The 17,720-nt window shown below is 55.2% G+C and overlaps 1 protein-coding gene across 17 annotated transcripts in view; it reads left to right on the top strand.

Moving 5' to 3' along the window:
• Positions 1 to 17,720, top strand: part of CTIF (cap binding complex dependent translation initiation factor) — a 135,623-nt gene that overhangs the window by 111,518 nt on the left and 6,385 nt on the right. For all 17 annotated transcript variants that reach the window (XM_040540567.1, XM_040540565.1, XM_040540559.1 and 14 more), the window contains one exon: positions 8,908 to 9,063. In XM_040540567.1, coding sequence (XP_040396501.1) covers positions 8,908 to 9,063 — 156 coding nt within the window. The remainder of the gene's footprint in view (positions 1 to 8,907; positions 9,064 to 17,720) is intronic.

The raw sequence follows: 17,720 nt of genomic DNA, 5'->3' as shown, positions 1-17,720 counted from the left end.
ACAGGGGTGAGCTTGCGAGGTGGCTCCAAGCTGGCGGCAGCGGCTCTGCACCCCCTGGATGGAGGCTCGGGGTGAGCCCCCCGCGAGGCATTGCCCTTTGTGGGGACCATCCTGCAGCCCCCCCCCACCCCCCCCCCACCAGTCCTGCCTTGCAAGAGCAGGCTTGCGGCGAGCCGAGGTCAAATGCCTGTGCGAGCCCAGACGGCCTGCGGGGACTCGAGCTCGCCAGCTCCTCCTGGGGCCAGGCGAGCCCGAAGACGGCCCCGTCCCCTCTCACCCAGCTGCCCTGCTGTCCCCCCAAAAGCGCTGTAGGGCAAGCTGGCACCCCTGCCAACCCCACAGCCCTGCAGCGCTGCAGCGCTGGTGCTATTTTGCCTTAAGCATTTGTGGCACGGGGAATTTCCCGGGGTTGTTTTTTTCGCTCCAGCAGCAGCGACCGTGGGACCAGGCGTGCGGTGTGTGCGGGTGAGGGGTGAGGTGCGGTAGAGGCGTTCCAGGCTGTGTCCCACGCCGGGCCAGCAAATGAGGCCTGACACCGGTGCGAAGTGCAGCAGTCGGGTTTGAGGACGCAGGAAAGCAGAGGACGTTTGGACGATGCCACCCCGCCGTGACACATCCTCTGGCTTCACCCTTGGGCACAACGTGCTGCGTCCCGTGCAGCCCCCGTCCTCCCCCTGTTTGCTGAGCACCCAAAAACAGTGTGATCAGCTTTGCCCACGCTTCCTCTTCCCTTCCCAGTGATAAATTGCTGCGCTTTTCTTTCTTCCCCTGTTATTTTTTATGACGCTTGCTCTGCACATTATTTCGTTAACAAGGGGGTGGGAGGAGCGTTTGGAGCAGCGCTGGAAACCCAGCGCCGCGATATCGCCTCCGGTCCGGGAGCACCAGGAAGTGAAACTGGATACAGAGCACAAAGCCGCGGTGGTAGGGGAATAGTGCCGGGCTGGGGAGACAAAACTGCTGCTCGTGCCTCGCTGCTAGGGGTGAGGTGTGCTGCCCCACGTCTCTCTAACATCCCGGCCACTGATGTCTGCTCTCTTACGGAGAGGCTCCACCAGGACGCCGTGTGTTACACTGCAGAATGTGCCGTGGTAATCACGAGCGTGTCTATAAAGACAGAAAGTTTGGAGGGACCGAGGGGGTTTGTGGTTCATGTTTTCTGCAGTTTTTCAGCCCGGCTCTTTCCATAAGCTCAGCTTTTCCCACGCGGACAGGCAGCTTGCAGTGTGTGTAGGGTATGTACATCTACAGGGGGCCAGCAGAGCAGATCCTTTTACAACCTTTAAAAAAAAAATGTTAGCCAAAACAGCATTTTCTATAGAAGCTCTCTGGCTTCGAAGGATTTGTAAACATTACCCCCTAAGAAAGATTTTCTGCGATTTTTTGTGTAAACAGAGCTGGATGGCGACGCTTTTTAGCAGACTGGTACTTCAGCTCAGGGCCTCGGCTGTCAGATGTGGCTCATCCCCGTCCCAGGGAGCCCCGAGCAGCCTCACCAGCAGGACACCAGTGCTGGTACCACGGGTCCGTGCCCATGCCCTTGGCCGTGGTGGTGAGAGATGGGTGAAAAGTTGGTGGCAGAGGAGATAAGGGGGTTGTTGGTCCTGGCACGTTTGCTCAGCAACGTCCTCGTGCTGGGCCAGAGCCACCGCCTCCCTGCAGACTAAACAGTTGCAGCGTTTTCTCCCATGACCAAAAGAATTTAGAAAAGGGTCCCGGCATGAAACTTTACACGAACTCTGGGTGCCTCGAATATCTCCGGCTGGGAGCCTGTTAAGCCCGTCCCCTCCCCTTCCCTCCTCGCCTGCAAGGTTCAGACTCTGGGCAGACGGGGGGAAAATCCCATCCTCGGACCAGGCTCGCTGGCTGCCCGTGGGCTCCCAAGCCTTTTCGCAATTTTTTACTTTTACGGCGTGGATTTTGTGCAGTCTGGGGAGAGCGGGGCCGTTCAGAGATCCCGAGCTCTCATACCTGGTGAGGTTTTTGGGGTTTGTGAGCAGGGGCACGAACCGCCCGAGCGTCACAGTGTGCTGGATGTGATGCAGGCTGCTCATGGCACCGCGCTCGCAGCTTCGTGCCACGAGGTCAGCTCAGGTTTTGGTTGTATCCATGAGGCAGAAAGTCCTAAAAGTCTCGAAACAGCAGAGTGGCGGGGAATGACCCCCTACCGCCCACCCATGCCTGCCCCCTCGGCGGCGTTGGCGGTGCCCATGGCTCTCTTTGCAGGCTTGGCCCGTCCCCATAGACTCCTTGGCACCTCTGCATTATCAAGGGGCCACATCGCACGCGTGGAGCTTAAAATAAGAATGCAGCCTGCTGGCAAGCTCCAGCTGGCCCCAAAAAAAAACACCCGCATGGGTGGTTTTTCAGGCAGAGAAGTGGCCCCTGAGCGGATGCCAGGGATGGTGTTGGGGCTCCAACCTCACCCCGGCACGGAGGAGGGCTGGAGAAGTCCCACCAAACCATCCGTAACAGCAGTTCAAAGCAGTCCATTAATGCTTGCTGGGGGGAGTTATGTTCATTTTTTTCCATGGAGCAGTGGGGACTGAAATGCAAGGCAAGGGTCTTCCGAAATATCCCGGGGGAGCAAGCCTGAGGAGGGGAGCTGCCTCCTCCGGGCATTGCCATGGGGTCAGGTCAGGTCAAACAGTCTTCAGCTGCTCGGAAGACAACCCAGCGAGTCAATTAATTTGTGTGTCTCAGCGTCACCGAGACCTTCCTTATGCAGATGAGCTGTCCCAGCCAGGTCCAGGCTCGTGGGAGACGCAGGGCTTTCAGCAGCAGTGACAAATTGCTGTTAGCCAGCCGAGCTAGCACCCCACCGGTGTCCGTGAGCCCAGCCTTAACCCAGAGAAGGGCTGGGTAGGAGGGCGACAGAGAAAATTAAGTAAGGAGGAAGACGGCTCTGTCGCCGGGGTACCGCTGGAGGATGGGTTGGCCAACACTCAGCGTGCCCCCACCTCTTCTCTCTGTCCATTTCCAGAGCGTTTGTGCTCTTCACCTTGTCCCACTTGAAAATTGGCTGAAGGAAATGCTCCTGCAGTAACGAGGTACGATGCTGATGTCTTGTGGCTGAAACGGGATGCTGTGCAGTTGACCCTTGGGACACGGCTTCTGCATCTCAGTGCTGCTTCTTCTCCCTCCACGAGAGGAAAGGAGAGCGGTGTGGGATGTACTTGGGCTGCCTCCCTCCCGCTCTGCCTCCTCTGTGCAGCCCGTGTGTCCACTCGGAGGCTCATTAGAGAAGATTCTTACGCCAGGACAACTGCTAAATGGTGTTTGCTGTTCCTCGTGGCCAGACGGGGCTACTTCGCCCCCCAGAGCATCCACCCAGACGGTGCTCCAGGACCTCCAGCAACTACCGGATTAACAGCAATGCTCTTCTGTTTGCGAAGCCATTATTAGGCTCCCCCTCGGGTGCTGTAAAACTTGACTGAATTAATAATTAACCGGGGAACTGCGAGCCTCGCTGAGGCGGCCATGAGACACCCACACCACACAGGTGGTCCCGGGGCCGGGACCTGACGGAGGGGTGGCAGAGGGAAAGGGGCACGGGTTTCAAGTGACCCCTCAGTTCGTCATTTTGGGGTGCTGGCATTATTTTGGGTATGCGGATGGAAAGTACCCCCCGCTGCTGTTGGCTGCAGTCTGTGATTATCCAGATAGGTACCCCAAAAGCCGAGGAATTTAAAATTCCTGGATGTTGCTGATGCTGGGAGCTTGCCTGGCATCTCCCAGCAAACCTTCAGGAGAGCTGGGAGTTTTCCAACCTTCGTTTCCCCTTCCTGCCCAATTCCATGCGAGAGGAATAAGCAGTATTTCCGCAGTAAGAGCAGGCAAAACCCTAAAATTTCCTCCTTGCGAGATGTGTCTATCCAACAGCTGCAGGATCTTTGGTCTTGTAGAATTGTCGCTCAATTCAGAAGAAGCCAGGTCCATGCTGAAGGCCACCGGTTTCATTTGCTGCTCTGGCCAAAGTGGCCAAATCTGCCCGAGAAGAGGTGGGCGCGTGCTCGCCAGGCTGCGGACCCAGCTCGAGGAAACGCCGTGATGAAAGCCCGTGGGAGTGAAATGCCTCATGGCTGGGTGAAGCCCAGACCTTTGCAAGGCTGGGTGCAGAGTGTCATCTGTAATTTAAAGGGTTTATCTGCTTTAAATGTCAATAGCTCCTTTGTTGGAGCAATAATAATTGTTAACAATTTGCATGTCTCAGTCGCACACCCCAAAGCGCTGTGCAGAGGAAGATGAGTAAATTGTTCCCACTTGCCAGCCAGGAAATAAGGGTACAGAGGTGATGGGAGCCCACGCAGGACTGAAAATAAATCTCAGCCTCCTGTGCTGCTACTGCCAAGCCCTGCTCTCTGCTCGGAAGCTGTGAGCTCTGCTTTTCTTTTTCTTCTTTTTGTCTTTCATCTAACTGGGCTGTATTCCCCAAAAACCAAAGCTCTGCCTCCAGAGCTCGACCCAAGCCAGGACCTAACTGCGAGAATTACTTAAATTACATCCCTCTCTGGGAGGGAGCAGACATCTCCTCTGCTGCCATCACGTCTGGGAGCTCCTTGGACCCGTTTTATTTATCTCAGGCCCTTTCCACGCATCCCTTTAAGGCTCCAACCTTTCGTAGCACGTTGCCAGCAAGACCAAGCATTTAGCACAGCCTCTCTCGGCTTTTTATACAGCGCCGATCGCCGATACCCAAGCATTATATATTTCTCTTTGCGCAGCATTTCTGACTCAGTATTTCCTGCCTCCTTGACAATGACTGAGTAAACAGCAAAGCTGCCAGAGGAAGAGCCCTGTGTTTACAGAGCAACAAGCCCAAATGTGTAGGTTTTTTTTCCATCAGAAGGTGGAGATGCTTAAATTTAACTCTCATTTTTATCCCATGGTAAACTTTTGCCCTCTAACTCGCTGCTGACACAGCCAGCCATGCGTCGGTGGGCCCAGCTCTGGGGCAGAGTTATTTGGGACTCGTCTTTAAAAAGTGTGGCAAACTCCCCGGGAATGGGTTTTGGCTGCAGCTGTCGGTGCTGGAGCAAGGGCTGAGGTCCGACGGTCAAAATTCAGCGCTGCCCCTCGTCCTGCTTGACGCTGCTGCCCACCAACAGCAGGAGAGGAGCACAGGAGGGGTTTTTCTCCTCTCCTCAGGGCTTGGGCCTGGTCTTTAGGAGATGCCATGCCTGGGCCAAGAAGCAATAGCATTGCGTGAGGTGCATCCAGGTGAGGAGAGGGCTTTGACTTGGGTGCAAGAGTGGCAACCCCCACGCCAACATTTTCTGCATCCCTTGCTGGCAGAGGCTCGGCACGAGCTTCAGCTCCAGGACTCCTTGCCATGCAAGGCATGTCCGAGGGTGTGCCCATCCTTGCAGTGCATGGGCTTGGGCCACCCCTGGCTACCCTTCATGCATGGAGGGTCCCAACATCAAGAACGTGCTCAGCCTTTTGGGTTGTGCCCCAAACTTGTCCTGTCTGAGCCTCTTTGCAGGTCTCCTTGCCATCCCCCTGCTTGTTGCGTGGTTTCCTAACGATCTCTTCTCCCAAACCAGGCGGAGAAGTGAGGCCAGTCCTGCTACCTGGTATAAATACATTTTATTTTAAACTATAGGTGCTGGAGGAAGGTCATCCGGTAAATGCACTCAGCTTATCTACGGGCCAGGGCACCCCCAAATTAGTAATACAGTTCGTGTTTAAAAATACAGCCAAACTGATGAAAGATAATTTGCTTACTGCACTGACTTCACCACCTAAGCATGGGGCAGGCCAATCCACAGGTTATTTTTGTATAACTCCAGGAGGCATTTTCGGAGCAAATAAAGTTCATGGGGCAGGGCAGCGGCTCTGCCGTCTGGGTTGAGCCCATTTCTGAAGGGTTTTGCTCCACTTCAGTTGTGCAAAAGTCTGTGGGATGGATGCGGCAGCACGGGACGTGGGTTTTGTGTCCACTTGTGCAGCCCCGTGGCTCTTCCCTTCTCCCACTGCCTTGGTCCAGCTCATCGGTTTTGGTGGCCAGCTCCTTGGGGACCTGGTTGAATTGTTCTCCATGCCCAGGGCGAGTCCAGCTGCCGTGGAAGTTTGGCTCCTGGGGAGCCCAACTCCTGCCTGTAGACAGACATGGTCCAAAACACCTAATCCCTACCCCCGGCAAGGTGCTTTTCCTGCTTTTTCAAAGGAACCCATATCATCCCTCCTTCTGCAGAGGGACACAGCGGGCACGAGGGTGCAGCGATGCTCACGCAGCCAGAGGCAGCGGTGGAGCCCCGTTGTCTAAGCAGGTGCCCAGACTACCTGCTAATGGCTTTTCCAGCAAGGCTTTCCCCATTTCCATGCAGAGCCGTGGCAGGAGAGCCTTGCTAACGCAACCCAAAATGTTCTCCCTGCGCTTTGTCTGCTGCTGGAGGCTGCCGTCGTCCTGCCTCAGCCCTGCCGAGGTTTCCATCTCGGATGTTACGGATTATTCAGCTGCAGAGAGGGTTCTGGGGCACTGGCGACGTGGCTGTCGCCACATTAAGTAAAGTTGTTCGGAGGTGACATGTCACTGAAATGCTCAGCGTGCTTCCCTCGGCAGCGGACGGAGCCACGTAAGTAACTGTGCCCTGGCTGCTTCTTGTCCCAGCCTTGATGGGAATCACGGTGGCTCTTCTGGGCAAGGCTGAGGCTCTGCCTGAAGCTGATAGCACAGAGAGGCTTCTCCTCTTCCCAGTGCCCTGCCGCGGGTTGCTTCCAGCGAACGGCAGCACCCTGCCAGCGCCAGCCAGGAAAGGCGCGCTTTGTCTTGGCAGCCTTGGAGCTGGCAACAAACCCACCCGTCGGCACCATAAATCCCTCCTCTAACCTGCAAGGCTCCTTTAGGGTGGCTTCCAGGGGAGATGGAGGGACTGTCACATACACGGGGAGGTTTTGCCCCTGCCTGTTCTTGGCTCATCCACCTGAAGCCCGGTGTGGTTGTCCCGAGCAGCTAGGAACTCCCCGGTGTGCACCAGGGATCCCAAAATATGTGATGCCCAGGCACTTTTTAGGCGGCCCCTGCTGGAGGATGGGCATGGGAGGTCTCAGGGCATGGAGGAAGAGCCTTGGCACCCAGCTGCAGTGCCCATGTGGAGGAGCAGGGCTGGAGGCTCCCTCGGCGCAGCCAAGGGGCACGAGATGCTCTCGTTGGCTTTTTTAATTGCTCGGTAGTCAGGAGGACATTTCTCTTCGCGTTTTTTTTTTTTTTTTTTTTTTTTTTTTTTTTTTTTTTTTTTGCCATTGAATGTCAAGTGAAGACTCCACAATGAGCAATTCAATAACCCTGGGGTGACAACCTGAGCTGGCAAATATCTCTCCTCCACCACCAGCCTGGGACCAGCTGAGTAACGAAAGGAAGAGCTTTGCAAACTCCCCCGGAGAGCCTGAAGAGGCCCAGCAGTGTTTGGCTGCAGGTTGATTTCAGTCGCAGACACAGTTGGGCAATTGCCTTATAGAAATGGGTGTAGAGAGGAATTAGTCATCGCTGTTTGGTTAATAAGTGGCTCGGGTATTTTACAAGTCTTTTTCCTGCATATGCAAATATATTTTTTTTGTTCCTTTTGTAGTGAAACATATAAATAGCTCCTTTCTTGGATCTTCTATGCATACAGTGGTGTCATGAAAATAACCATTGCGCGTTTGCCTGGCGTTGGTTGGTAGCTGCTTTACTTACCTTTGCTTCAAAAGGAACAGCTCCCGTGTGTTGTCCGGGGCATGAGAGCGGTCTTTGGTGTGGTGGCTTTTACGTCTCTGGCTCCGCGGAGTGCAGCTGCAGGTTGGAGCACTGGGAGCAGCAAAGCCTTTTGTCTCGGGCAGTAGGAATAAACCGAGATGAAAAAGATACAGGGTAATTTATTTAGTTGCTGGATTTAAGACGTTGTGCAAGCCGTGCTGGGAACACGGGCTGTTGAGAACGAACTTGTCCTGTTCTCTGATTTTCCCCTGCTTAGTGCCTACTGATTTTTAATACCGAGGAAAGGTCACTATGGAGACAGACAAGCGAGCTCACGTGGGACGTCATGCGAGAGGCTCCGCAGCATCTCTCAGAGCCCAGGGAAGACCTCTCAGCTCCGAGCGCTGCGCACGCTCTGGTGCCATCCCATGTGGTGGTGGTGCCCTCTGGAAAGCTTTTTATTTGCTTTCCCCTGTTCCTCCTTGCTCGTTGCCACACGCTCCCAACACACACGTACCCCTTTTCATGTCCTGCCTTTGGGCAAACCCTTTTTTCCTCCCTGGCTGGAGGACTGGTGGGGGAGGCAGCTGCCTCCCAGCTCGTTCGCTCCCGGTGTTGCTCCATAAAACACGTCATCCTCATAATCCTTGGTCATGGCAACCGTCAGCTCTGGAGCAGGGTGACCTTTTAATATCAGCTCTGTGCTCCCCTAATCTCCTCCTGTGTGGGCAGGCAGACAGGCTCTGCTGTACATCTGTGAGACCCCAGGGAGCAGGCAGAGCATCGGAAAGCCCCTGGCCCGACACCAGCTCGGAGCTACCTCTGCTGGAGATGCTGGACCACCAAGCCACCGGCATCCATCGCATCCCCCAGGCACTGCCTTTGAGCCACTTGTGGTCATTTTCATTCCATTTCGGTTGTGCACAGGGCAAAGAGTCCCCAGGTCCATTCAAGGGGAAGGGCCGGGCAGGGGGAGGCCGTGGCAGTCACTGCAGAGGCTGGCGTTGTTTCTACAGTACCTGCTTCTGGTGGCTTGGCCGCGTTGAAATTCCAGCCACTCCGCTGGCGTTGAGTAATCTCCCCGCTGTTACTACAGAGTCAGTCTGTCTGTCTTCCTCCCCCCACCCTGAGTTTCAATTTCCTCCTAATTCTCCATCTAGACAGCCGTTGCCTCTCCCCTGGCGGTGCGGTTTTGCTGATGCAGCCTGTTGTCTCCGTCCCTCTTGCAGAAGGATTTCACCATGCGGGAGGAGCTGCAGCAGCGGGACGTGGAGCGCTGGCTGGGGTTCATCACCTTCCTCTGCGAGGTCTTCGGCACCATGAGGAGCAGCACCGGAGAGCCCTTCCGAGTCCTCGTCTGCCCCATCTATACCTGCCTCAGGGAGGTAATGCCTTCGGAGGTTTTCCTTCTCCACCTTCGGGACAAGCCGTTGAGTTGCAGTGCCCGTGATCCGTAGATACGTGCTGTGTGATTCCCAGATGTTTGCTTTACCCACACAAACACTTCTCACCCTAAGAGTACTGATGCCTGCAGGGACACTTGGCTCCTCCTGCCTGGTGTAATTCTGCTAAAAAAAAAAAGCACATGCTCCAAGCAGGACCCTTTTGTCAAAGGGTTTGCAAAGCCCGACGACTGGGATTGCAAACCCAATGTTTAGTTTTGCAAATCCCACCACTGCAAATCCCCACCAAAGGAGCTAAGAAGGCTTCTTAAAAGCAGTGAAGCCAACTGAGTAGATGAGACAGACTGAGGGGAGGAAAGAGAGAGGGAGTAGTGACATAGGGCACCACATAATGCAGCGTAAACCCAGCCCTGCCATCAGGTTTGGGGACATTTCAGAGATGGATAAGGTGAGCATAGTTCAGATTGGGAGCAAAAACCTCACTGGGGACAAACAAGAAATGAAACTCAAGTGTTAACATTCAAAAGAGCAGGAGAGGACTTCCCTCCATGCTGTTTTAAAGGTGGTTTTGTCTCCTGCTGCTGCCTGCAGAGGACTTTCTTAGGCAGAAGTCTGTCTCATCGCCCAGGGTTGGAGCTGGGAGTCTCAAATTGTCAGTAGCACTTCTGTCGGGCCATAAATAACTCGCTGCAAAATAAGTTCTCCGCTAGACCTTGGGCAAGGAAAGTAGAGGGAGAGGGGAAAAAGTTGCCAGTAATGACTTTTTGCATGCATGGAAAGTTTTCTCTGAATGCAAACACACTATAAACATTTTGCCTGCGCAGTAATGCTGTGGGTAGAGTTCACAGACAGTGACTGTAACAGTGAGAAAGTGTCCGGGCGTCGTGATGAGGCACACACATCCAGCGGAGGAGGTGGGAGAGGGGTGCTAAGAATAGTGGAACTTCCCCAAAATCTCTGCCCACAGCAGTATGTGTCACCTCATCGGGAAGATCCTGGTGTCTGGCAGAGCCCCCGTTCTCCCCCACTTCCCATCACAGCCATGACACAGCCCAGCCCTGATTCTGCCAGGATTTTTCCCAATTCCTGTCTGCCCTCACCGTGCTGTCACAGTCGTTCTCGTTGTCTTGCCACTACGCGGGGACACGGCGGCGATCTAAAGGCACGTTGAAGGACGCGAATTTCACATATTGGGGATATTTTTTGCTGCAGAACAGCTCTATAAAAAGCTTTTACTGACTATACCAAGATGCCGTGCATAAACTTGGGACCCTGACTCTTGCTGTTCCCATTCAATGGCTCAGGGCTGGCTTTTTGGGCCGCCACTGCTGTTTTTTGCCATTTCAGCTAATCCTGTCGCACAGGGCCAGCCCAGAACAGGGCCCAGAGGTGCTCTGAGGTCCCTCAGCCCACCTCACCCCACTCAGCCCGTCCCCAGCCCGTGAGGTCCTGCAGCAGGGACAGGCACCTTGCCGTCGGTTGATGCTCTGCTGTGCTGGTGCACCAGCACATCAGCGCTGCAGCTGGTGTCTTTGGAGCTCAGCAGGCACTTGGGACACACGTCCCTCGGTGGGTTTCATGAAGTTGGGCTGGGTTGGTCCTTGTGGCTCGGCCACTTTGGGACTGGCCACTAGCTGTGGGCATCCCTCGATTGCTTCAGGATGGGTTTGAGAGGTTTAATTGTGCTCTTCGTGTTTTTTTCCCCTTCCTGCTCATCAGCACACACGTGCCCACGTGCAGTCTCAGCCCCTCGCCCCTGATTCCTTCCTCCTCGGTGGCTCCCTCTGTGCTGCTGCAGCTGCGCTTAGCTTTCCCTGCCTCCATCCACCCATCCTTTAACGATAAATCATTATCAGGGGCAAGATAACATCTCTGCTTCTGCCTGTCCTTTCAGCTCTTCTTGCTTTTTAGTTTCTCTGTCTCTTTTTTTTTTTTTCCCTTTTCCTTTATAGCTTTGGCAGGCTGAGCCAAAGGTCAGCAAGGGAGTGAGCAAGAGGAAGGGGAAAGTTGCCTGATGACTGCAGCAGGAATGCCTCTTCCCTTCCCCCTGCAAAACTTCCTCTTACCAGCTCCTTTCCTTCCCCCCCCCCAGTAAAAGCTTATTAACACCGTGTCCAAGCTGGGGACAGGGCATCCCGTGAGCTGAACCCCCAGGAACCAAAAGTGTTTCATTTTCACCATTGGGAGGTTTGGGGGCAAGAGGTGTGCAGGCAGAGAGGAAGGTGTATTCACAGCGGGGACAACATTGGGATTTTAGGCAAAGACGGTTTGCCAAGAAAAGTAAGAAGAGGATGCAGCCATTGTTTAAAATGGTTTGAGAGAGCCCAGTAAGCTTGTGTGGTGCTTTGGATTGACAGTGTATGGGGTTAAAGATGGAGAAGGGGAATGGGTCGCCCAAGCCCGGCCCAAAGGCTGGCATCGCAGGCGGCTGGGGAGTGCGGAAAGGAGAGCCCTTTTTCGGGTGAGAACCAGAGGATATTGCAGCCATCAAATACGGGGAGCTTGTGCAAAGAATAATAAGGCGCTGAGGTTAAACATAAATCAGAGAAAGAGCTTTCCTCCCATCCATCCTTCTGCGCCCGGGGCAACTGGGAGCAGGCTGGAGGAGGGCATTGTTCCCGGGGAAGGGCTCCCCCCGGGGCCAGGCTGTGCTGCCCAGGCTCTCCTAACGCAGGAGCAGTGGTGACATCCTGCAGGACCACATTCTGCCTTGAGTCCATTGTCTGCCTCGATGAAAACGCTTTTAGCATTTTTAGGAAATTGTCCTGACTCCCACACTTGGCGGCCTCACCAAGAGGGATGTCCCACCGTGGTCTCCCAGCTCTGGCCTCGCTTTAATTCACAAAACCACGCCAAATTTGTCCCTGTAAACTTTGAGTTGAGATAATATGTAATGCAATTTGTCATCTGCTGTTAACTGGGTCTGGTCCTTCACCCCACTACCCACGACTGCATGTGCTCAGTGGGGTTGGTGCGGGCAGCCCAGCTCACTGCCCTCCCCGCTTCATCCCCAAAGGGACGAAGGGACGGACGAGTGTTGTTGGGAGGTTTGGCTCCTCCCGCGTCTCCATCCCATCCTCAATGGGATGTTGTTTGGACGCCAACCCAGGTGGTGCCTCTGGGCCTGGGAGCTGCCACCTTCCTGCCAGCCCTCTGCCAGCAGGAGCAGCTCCCAGCCAAGGTGCTCGGTGCCGAGTGCTGCTTTGGATGTATTTGTTTATTTTTATGACGCCATCCAGCAGACAGACCTGGCTTTACATCCAGGTAACCCGAGCAGTTGCCTATGGCAGTGGAGCGAGAAGGTGGAAAAACTGGCTTGCAGGGCCTGGAGCTGAGAGGTGCCAGGCGGTGATGGTGCTGGGCTTCCTCGAGGCGCCTTGCCAACTGGGGTCCCACAAGGGTCTGTGGGCTCTGCCTCCCTCCTACCCCATAATAACCCGATCCCGACCCTTCCCCCTGCCCCGTGCTCGTTTCCTGCACGGGACTTGGCATTTTTCCTCGTTGACTCCTCGAGGTTCCTGTTGACTCCTCGCTCCGGCCCACTGAGGCCCCTGGGGGTGGCAGGGCCTCGAGCACACCGAGTGGTCCCCCTGACGTGGTGTCACCTGCAGGCGTGGCAGGAGTGCGCTGCTCACCTCCTCCGTCACTGATACGGATGCTAAACGGGGCGGGTGCCGGGATAAACCCCGTGGCACTCCTCGTTACTGGCCTCCAGGTGGAGTTGGGATTTAACCCAGTGACTACAGCCCTCCGAGCCCAACCGTCCAGCCAGTCTTTAACTTACCTGGTTGTCCGCCCCTGATGTCTTAGCTCGGATATGGGAATCTGTGGGAGGCAGAGCCAAAAACCCTGCTAAAATCGAGGCAACATACATCCGTGCTCGTCCCTTATCCGTAAATCCAGAAGGTGAGCAAGCTGGTGAGGCGCATCCATGCCAGTTTCCTTCTTCTCCCTCATGTGCCCAGAAATATGTTTGAAGATGACTTTCTCCATGGTTTTTCCAGGGCCTGAGGTGGGTCCGGTGGGCCCGTAATTCCCCATATGTGAAGATCTGCCTTTCTCCCGTTGCATCTTCCCAGCCGCGGACTCGCAGGGGTGACAGGGAGCAGCCCTGCTCCGGCACCATCCCGCTCTCGGCACCCTTGGGTGCATCAGATGGGGCTGTCGGGGCAGGTTCAGAGCAGATCCCGGGAAGCAGCTCATCACAGGCTAATTAAACCGCAGAACTAACTACTTGTGCGGGAGGCTGCGGCTGCAGGACCAGCCCGCGGAGGTCCCCCCGTCCCGGGGCGCTTATTGCTGCCGGGGCTGGGAGGATACCCCGGCTCGTGTCACCACGAGCATCCCCGCTGATCGGGGGCCCGTGGGCACCCAGCTGCACCGCTGGCAGTTCTTATGGCCCACCCCGAGGGCTGGAGGCAGCGTCCAGGCACGGTGAATCATCGGGGAGCAGAGCGGGCAGGCTGGCGGCGGGCAGGACAGTAGCTCCTCTGCAGGAGCGTCTCCTGCCTCCAGTCTGGTTGGCAGAGACGGTCCCGTTTCAGCATCGTTTGAAATCCTGGCACGGTCCCATCGCTTCCCTGCCTTGGTACGCGCTGCTAACTGAAAGCCTCGGGGTGGTGGTGCAGGGAGGATAAATACTCCCTGTCTAATTGCCTTTCCCCCACGTCTGAGTCTGCGGTGCAGCATGCAGACTGGTATCCACTCCCCTCCCTTCTCTCAGTGCCTGTTATCTCCTGGGGCCATACTGTATAATTTAGAAAAATATTCTAACACGGTAATTAACGTCTGAACTTCAAGAGGGCACTGCCTTTTCACTGGCTCCTTCAGAGGAAGAGAGGAAAAACCTTCCCAACTGCAGCCAGACGAGCTGGAGGGTGGTGCTGTTTGGAAAAGAAAATTGTATCTTTTAACGTGGAGGTTTTTTTTTATTTATTTTAATCTCTCTCACTTTTTAAAAAGCATCAGGCTTCTGAGTCGAAAGAGGGTCTTTGACAGTATAATAAGATGCTAGGATTTTGAGATTATGCTCCCAGTCAGGGATCGAGACAGGATTTGCCTCTTTATCGTACACCGAGAAGGCCGGATCCTGACCCTGTGCCACCCTGCTGCCCAGGTGGCTCCACGAGGCCTGACAAGAGAAAATAACAACAAAATAAATCCTGATAGAGGAGGAACTGGGGGTGGGGAGAAAGGAGGAAATCAATGTTCAGTCATTACCCCTAAAAAGCTGTGCCAGTCGTTGAGCTGAGCCCCAAGAGGAGACACCGCGCCTGACCTTGTCCCCATGCAGTGTCCTCCCTGGTGTCCCCTCGGACCATGGGGACAAACGCCTTTTAGCCATGATGAAAGTCGATTTCTTCCAGTTTGTGCTCCCCCACGTTGGCCAGGGACAAGCCAGACCGTTTGAGGTGGGCACTTGCGAGACATCCGACCTCGAGGGCAGATGCTGCTTGAGAAGGGACGGGGACACCAAACTGACAAGGTCTTTGTGATGCGTTGGAGCCCCGCTGCTTGGCTTAGTGTTTTGAGCACAGAAACATGTTTTCTTAGAAAGCTGTGGGACTTGTTTGGCCCTAGATGGTGAGCATGAAAACCGCAGTGGCATATTTTAAACAGGGGAGGGTTCTCGTGCCAGAGATACAATTTCCAAGGAGAGAATGTGCTCCCATACACAGAGCCTGGGCTTTGCTCTCTTCCATGTAGCCTTCCATCACAGTTACTCTGACTTGCACGTGTTTGGAGCAGCTTTGCATGCAGAGCTGCATTTAGGGCAGAGCTGAGGCCACCAAGGATGGCCAGGACCACCAGTGTCCCCTCGCCCCGCAGGAGAGGTGTGGAAGCATCCTCATTTCTCGGGGACCCGCGGAGAAGGCAGAGGAAGCAGTTACGTCGGGGAAGAAACGGAGCTAGATACCATCTTACCGGATGGTCCCTCCTCCTCGCGTGGCTTTGTTTCTGTCTTTCGCCCTCCGTACCCGGCATTGTTAGCTCCTGAGGCCCTTCCAGCTGGATGTAAACACAACTATTTGCGTCTGCCGCCATGCGCTCTCAGAAGAGCCAGGAAAGCGCAGAGCGTCCGGCGGGCAAGGGTGGAGCCCTTTGCAATCAAGCGCGATGGTCTCGCCGCTTTTTCTTTCCATGTTTTGTGTTTCCCCGGACCCTTGGGATGAGATCACATCCTCTGCTCCCAGGGTTATTATGTCTTCAGACAGGCAGGATGAAGCCGGCCGTCTGGGTGGCTCGGTGTCCCGCGCGCGCAGACTGGGTGGCTCTGTCCGTGCGCACCTCGGGGTCCCGCTCGGGCAGCCCCGGTGGTCCTGCGGGTGAGGGCCCCCACCTCCAGCCTGGGTGCCTAATGGGAGCCACCGGACTGCCCTGGCTGGCTGGGTGAGTGACCAGATTTTCTTCGTCATTGTCTCCAGTAATTGCCTTTTAATGGTTTCCATCTTCGTAGGAATCCCTTCTGCTGTTCCAGATCCGGGGAGCGAGAGTCATGTTTCATGGTTTCCCTTGTCTGCAGTGGAAAGGAGTAGGAGGAGTTTCCCACGGCTGGGTACAGGGTTTTGTTCCTCTGGCCTTAATTCAATTTGCTGTTAAGTATCTCTTGTTTGAGTTCCTCAGGAGCCCGACAAGGAGGATAACCAACATTTTGGTTTACTTGATGCAATAAACAAACTAATCTCTGCTTACCATCCTCCCAGGGAGTTCTGGTTGGGTAATAGGAGAACACAAGTCTCCTCCTCGGCTAAAAGCAGCACGTCGCTGTAAGACAAGTAGGTGCCACCAAGCCAATTCCTTCAGGTTGTCCCAAATACATTAGGGAAAAGCCTCCCGTGGACATGGCAGCCATGCCAGCAGGAGCAGCTCCAGCCCATAGCTCCTCGTGGGGCCAGCAGTGCCCCGTGCTGGTAGCCTCTTCCTAACAGAGCAAGTGTGAATTGCCATCAGCATCTTCTCTAAGGGGCTGAGACCTGGCCACTCCTGTCAGGGAGCTGGGAAGAGGGACCTCTAGATGAGATGCAAGGGCTGGTGGCACCTCGTGCATCTTCAGGGGGCTTGAAACCTTCACTGCAGGAGCAGAAGGCCATGTGGAGAGAAGGATCATTTCCAGTGGACAGCTCAAAGCTAGATGGCAAAGAGTTGGGTGAGATGGGCCTCATGAGCTGGGGTTCTCCTGTTATCCCTCCCCAGGGACGGTGTGGACATGGTGAGCTTGAGCTACAGCAGGGTGGACACAGCCTGGCCTGATGAGGTGAGCCCCAGGACCTGCTACCTGTCTTCATGCAGACCTCACCAAAACAAGCCCAGAGGCCACAGGCTGAGCTTTTAAGGTGGTTGTTCTTGTTTTCTCAAGTCATGTTCAGCCTCACCCTCTGCTGTCGATACAGAGTGCAGTGGGGCTGGGCGAGAAGGCAGTGTGCCTTCTGCGTCCCCCTCATCAGCTCCATAAGGGAAAGGTTCCCCAAACACATTTCACGTTTGGGCAACCTCATCATCAAATGGCTCAGCAGAGAAGATGCCGCTTGTGACAGTGGCCTTCAAAAGGTCTTCTCTTTCCAAGATCTCACTTGGTTTTTTGCTAGAGAAAGGTCTTGCCTCACCTGACCTGCCTAGCTCAGGGTATGCCCTGCCTGGCACTCGGTACCCCGTTGAGAGAGTGGCACTGGCAGAGTTTCTTGGTGGGTGCCGGGTCAGCCCAGCTGACACCGATGCCCGGGATCAGGGAACTGATACTTCTGACGGGAGCAGATTGTAGAAATCCTGTAAACTGGCCTTGCTGGTAGAGTGTTTTGTAATTACTCATCCCCCACACCCTCATATGTACTCTGCATTTTCCCCAGTCTTGGCTGTTTTCACCACCCTGTGCCTAGTGACAATAAGAAAGCTGGAGCTGTAACAATCCCCTTTAGCTCCGTGAGCTGCGTGACTCTCCCTATGCAAAGCAGCAGAGGAGGCACATGGATCTTATCGCAGGCATCTTCCTTAAAGACTTGCGACAGTAGGTCGATAAGGGGCCCCTGGAAAAGCAGCAAATTGCTATTGATGTCTTTCTGCGGAGAGCCTGGGAAGTGCAGCCCCTCCTTTGCGGGGGGCTTTTGCTGCCAGGAGGATCCATCTATCAGGACGTGGGGCTTCCAGGAGGGGGCTGCCAGCCCTTGACCCATATCCCACCAGTGCCGTGAGCCCCCAGCAGCTGCTACGAGCAGAGCACACGTTTGCACCATGCTGGTCCCACTGCAGTCACTCACTGCTCCCCAGGAGATGTCTCCTCCACCTTCTCACCTCTCTCCAAGAAGTCCCAGCCATCCCGTGGCTCTGGGTGAATATTTCGGGAGGTGGGAAAGTTCTCGCTGCTTTCACACCGGAGTCATCGCCGCAGCCTCACGAAACACTGCACGCTAAGAGGCAGTTTGCGGCAAGCGTTGCTTGTGCCCTTGTGCAAGCGCTGTCACATCCCGTAATTAGTGCTGTGCCTCGCAGGAGGAATGGTGCTGCAGCTGTGGGGGGCAGCGTACGCGTTTGGCTGCTCCCACTGCCCTTCCCGGTGGGGAGAGCTGCAGAGCACGATCCAGCCTGCGTGGTTTGGCGATAAGCGGGGACTGCAGGGCAGGTTCTCCGTCCTGCTCGTGGTGTGG

The sequence above is a fragment of the Cygnus olor genome, chromosome Z (assembly GCF_009769625.2).
Source record: "Cygnus olor isolate bCygOlo1 chromosome Z, bCygOlo1.pri.v2, whole genome shotgun sequence".
NCBI classification, from domain to species: domain Eukaryota; kingdom Metazoa; phylum Chordata; class Aves; order Anseriformes; family Anatidae; genus Cygnus; species Cygnus olor.
This window is presented reverse-complemented; position numbering and strand designations above follow the sequence as displayed.